Source organism: Otolemur garnettii, unplaced genomic scaffold (genome assembly GCF_000181295.1).
Source record: "Otolemur garnettii isolate 467f Iridium unplaced genomic scaffold, OtoGar3 scaffold00194, whole genome shotgun sequence".
NCBI classification, from domain to species: domain Eukaryota; kingdom Metazoa; phylum Chordata; class Mammalia; order Primates; family Galagidae; genus Otolemur; species Otolemur garnettii.
The window spans coordinates 634231-639335 of NW_003852589.1; the positions used below are offsets into that span (position 1 = coordinate 634231).

The following is a 5105-nucleotide window of genomic DNA, read 5'->3' on the forward strand; positions in this document are numbered from 1 at the left end:
GAATTGATGAGGTGAGTTCTAGAGAAATGGTAGCGACCTTGAGGCTCTGTCTCAAAAAAAAAAAAAAAAAAAAAAAGAAATTTCTAGTTATAATTTAAACATTTTTGGAGAAATCACATGCGGTAGTGCCATTTTTGGAACAAGATTAGAGATTTATAAAGATCCCAAACTCTGTGCTTCATAAGTACTAAAGTTGTAGACTATATTTTGAGCAGAACTCTTTTCCTTCTGTACTGGGGGTGACAGATGGCATAGGCTGAAGAAAAGGGGTTTAAGAGGCTAAATGAGTAATTCAGTATCAATGGAGAATGGAAAGGGCCAATTCGTGCCTTTTCATGTATGTAGTTCAGCCCATGGAAGTGTGCGCGCACAGGAGAACGCGGTCCCATCAGAGTGGGCGGTGCCGACAATTCGGATGTATCTTTCAAAGTTCTAAGAGGAGAATAAACAATGAAACAAAACACTTTATTTTTTTCCATCTTTAATGTGACTAAGGTATAATAATTATCAGAATTCCACTATAGCCTTAGGAAATAGGTTGATATTGTGCTTAGAATATAGATTTTTTAAGATGGAGAGTCTGAAAATTAAACACAGCATCTGACCCAGAACAAGAATTGAGCCCTCCTGCCTTCCAGTATTATGTTATATCTATACACTTCTCTCTCTGGTGTAGAAAACAAAACTCAATGAATATTTATTGAGTCTTTAAAATATGTAAGGTATTGTGGTAGGTGCTGGGGTGGGACTTGACACTGGACTTGTGAAGACAAAATACTAATACAAGTAAGCTTTTCTTTTCATGATTCTGATATGCATCATGAAACCAGAGTTTAGTTAAATAACACCAGCGCCCCGCCCCCTGACATTGTTCAAATTTCAGTTACCCTGGCACGTTAACTGAGTACAAATTCCACATCTAGCTCTTCAGTCCACAAGTCTCCACCTAGATTATATACTCACATTAGGATTAGTAGCCGATAACAATATTTCTTCCAAAGTCTGCAATGACTGGTGACCAATCACAGTAGTTTTTTCAAAGTCTGAGGTGATTGGTCACTCTGCACAGCCTGTCAGTTCTTGCCCCACTAGAAAGGCGTGCAGGCGAGCTGCCTCCTTGATTCTCAGTGATAAATCAAGGTCGAATTTTACAAGAATGGATAATCAAAAGGAAGAATTAGCTGACAAGGATGAAAGTACATCAAAGAAACAAAAAAGTGCTAGACGGGGGTGAAATTGGAATGGGATGTAAATGGAATTACAGAAAAAATAGCTGGCCTTGCAAACGTGGACTCTCGGCGCCATCTTGGAGATACTCCAGATACGCCGGCGGAAGAACCTACTGCGGGTGAAAAGAGGCGGTGACAGGAAGAATGGGGATGTCCCAAAGGAAATCACGAGCAAAAAAGGAAAATAGAGAAAACACTTCACATCAATGGAACGCTCAGGTGCATTTTACAATGTTAAAAACGCAAAGGGGAGGCATAACTTAGACGTGATCCAAACTTAGATGGCAGAGCGCTGGTTCACCAAGGCATAGGGTCGGTTCTACCAATGAGAAGGCAAGTTGCACTCAAAGTACTCTTGGTAAGTGTTTTACAAAGAAGCAAAACTTTAATTCCCAGTGTTTCTAGTGTTTTAAATTACAGGGTGCTAAGCAATGATCGGTTTTGCTATTTTCTTCCATTTTTAAATATATTAATAACTTCCAGTAAGAGAGATTTTAATGTTTTTTGAACATTTTAAAATGTCATGGAAGATCGTGTTTTCCTGTCAATAATTAATATTTCTCTTCATGGCTTCAAATTGCATGGTCATTTCTACAGTTCCACACTACCGTGCACACGACTTGTATGAGAATGATTAAATTATAAGTTATGCAGTAAGTCATGATAAACAGGTGTCAAAGCAAAATATGATTAATTGCTGATTAATTTTTACAGGTATTAATTTCCCTAAAAGGTCAAGGGAGGGAGAGACCCCTCTAAGTTGGGTTGATGGTGAAGGAAGACCGGAGATGTGCTGTGGGGTTTCCAGTTTGGACAGACCCAGTGGAAGAAAGCTGCATGTCAGGGAAGTGGAAAGTGTGCTTGCCCAGGCAGCGCATGCAGGATCATTGCCATGAATAAGATCAACAACGTACTTACTGCTTGACTCTGGGATTTGTTCTCCTTTAAGCATCTTTTTTGACAAATTGTTTGATGTCAGAGTATATGCCTAAAGAGTGGTTTTCAAGCCAAGTATGCTCAGATCAGAAAGCCTGTGAAATGATGTAGCACAAAAAATTGGGTTCAACTGACCAAATCGTGCCATGGCACCTCTCTTATTATAGAGGCCAATTCACCTTTACTTGGAGTAAAACATCACTTCTCATGTGTTAGGAAATCTTCCCTAAGTTCTCGCTAATTATAGTAATCACATATAATTGTACAGCTTTATAGTTTATTTGTGCCTTTAATATAAAAACACAGAGAGAGGTAACTAGGGTTAGGGAGAGCTTACGCTAAAGGATGGAGATGTTACTCGGTTCGTAGAAGCCCAGTATTGCGAGATCCTTTAAAGTTTTTAAAAGAAGCTGGAAGGTGGCTTAATATGAAACTTTACAATTTGAAAAGATTAATTCAAGCTTTTTGTTTTTTTGCAGTTTTTGGCCAGGGCTGAGTTTGAACCCACCACCTCTGGCATATGGGGCCAGCGCCCTCCTCCTCTGAGCCACAGGCACCGCCCTAATTCAAGCTTTTTAAAAACATATGTTATCACCTCACAGCGTGTCCCTGTGCTTGTCCTGATGCTTTGTGACGGCTTTGTGAGACATTGGTGCTTTTGTACATTGTGCCTAGTAGTCCTCTGATCTTGAAAAGGTAAGAGTTATAATGCAGTTGTCAGTACCAAGTCTCATAGGCAAAGACAGGCTTATAGAACTTGACTTTCCAAGGTAGTGTTGGTATTAGGTGGCAGATAAAGGGGGTGTGGTTAATGGATGCAAAAGTATAGTTTAGATAGATAGAATGCATAATATTTGATAGCACAACAGACTGAACATAAGCAACAGTAATTTAGGGCATACTTTAAAATAACTAAGAGTGTAATGGAAATGTTCATAGCACCCAAAAAATGACAAATGCCTGAAGTAATGGATGCCCCAGTTAACCTGATTTGATTAACTCACATGGTATGCCTGTGTCAAAACACTGCATGTACCCTATAAATATATACAACTATTATGGATCTATAATAACTAAAATAAAACATTTCTTAAAAAGGAAACATTATGGAACTTGCTATCCACGTGTTCCACAAACACAAAATTTTAGCCCGTAAGGAGGTGGGCTGAGGAAGTACCCTGGACGTGATGGGATGGGAATGGCACTCAACCTCTGAGGTCTTCCTCCCAAAACTTACTACCCTAGTTTAACCAGGAGAAAAATGTCCACAAATTTCTAATTGAGAGAAATTCCATAAAGTATCTGATCAATAAGGTTCACAACCATGAAAGTTATCAGAAACACGGAAGATCTGAGATGGTGTTTCAGCCACGAGGGACCTGAGGGGCATGACAGCTAATTATAATGTGGCATTCTGGATGAGATCCTGGAACTGAGAAAGAACATTCAAGAGAAAAACTGAGGAGGAATTCAGAATAAAGCATGGACTCCAGACCGTGAGCCTAAACCCATCAGACTCACGAGCCTGCCTTACGTGGCTTTGCCACAGATGAGGGACAGGTCTGAAAGATCAGACGCAGCTGGGGAAAGCCTTCCTGTGCCTGGGCACCAGCAGATCCAACAGGCAGAGACAGCAGGGTGTGTTCTCATTTGCAAGGGTGGCTCTTACAGCATACCTCAAATGGCAGCTTCAAAGAGCAGAAATGCATTGTTTACCAGTTGTAGAGGCGGGAAGTCCAAATCCAGGTGTTGTTAGGGCTGTACCCCCCAGCCCCCCGGCACCTGTAAGGGAGACCCCTTCCTCTTGTCCTTTCTGCACTGGCCAGCAGTCCTTGCATTGTGTGGCGTGTAGATGTCTCACTTGGTTTACAGAAGTGTCTGTGTTTCTTCTCCTGTTCTTATAAGGATGCCAGCCATTTTGAATTAGGGCCTCCCTAATGACCTCATTCAAAGTTGATTGTATCTGCAAAGACTCCATTTCCAAATAAAGATGCATCCCCATCTTTAGGACTTCAACATATCTTTTTGGGACACAGTGCAACCCACAAGGTGGGGAGGGCATCAGTGCCCTTGGGGTAAAGTGGTCTCATCTTTGATCACATGGGTGAGTCACTCCTCTGTTATGAGAGGAGCAAGTGAGGAGTAGATGTCCGGGAACGGTGCAACGCTGCTCCTTCCAAGGCATGAAGACTGGAAGTTAAGTTTCCCCTTGACAAAAGCAGTCTACTTTCACTAAATTACATCTGTCATTTACAAACTTTTACTGAGGAAGTAATTTCCTAAATGGCACCCCAGTGGCCTGGACAAGCTGTTCCAGTTTCCAGCCCTACCTAACTTCTGAGTACACAGCCTATGGGAAGACTGGATGGCTCCACAGTTCTACTGATGAGAAAAAACCCACTGTCTGCAGTCTGCCCACCAAAGCTGTGACAGCTGTGAACTCCTTGTCAGAGGTCGGAGGAAAAAGCAAGAGACCTTGGCACACACTTTTGGTCATACGGGTGGCCAGAGCTGCAGCCACCTACCCACCACTCTTGTGCACATTAGAAAATGCACAAGGGACAGTGGAGGCAAGCTGGACTGCCTCCTGCCCATTCCGCCCCTGGGACATGGTGTCCCTGTATAGGACACAAGCATACCTCGTTGCCTGGCTACCGGTTCCACTTCTTCTACATAACTCCAAGCCCACAGACAGGGACGAGATGGAAAGGATGGTGGCCTGGGATCTGGAAGATTCCTCCACCCTGATCTCAGTTGTGCACTGGGATCTGGAAGATTCCTCCACCCTGGCCTCAGTCCTGCCCTGGGATCTGGAAAATTCCTCCATCCTGGACTCAGTCCTGTGCTGGGATCTGGAAGATTCCTCCATCCTGACCTCAGTCCTGCCCTGGGATCTGGAAGATTCCTCCATCCTGACCTCAGTCCTGCCCTGGGATCTGG

General features: G+C 42.8%; 1 protein-coding gene across 1 annotated transcript in view; it reads left to right on the plus strand.

Annotated features, from left to right (window-relative positions):
* The first annotated feature begins 4867 nt into the window (after positions 1-4867).
* The window catches only part of FAM189A1 (family with sequence similarity 189 member A1), a 495321-nt gene continuing 495083 nt past the window's right edge, over positions 4868-5105 (plus strand). Inside the window, exon 1 of the mRNA XM_012812192.2 lies at positions 4868-5007. Coding sequence (XP_012667646.2) covers positions 4868-5007 — 140 coding nt within the window. The remainder of the gene's footprint in view (positions 5008-5105) is intronic.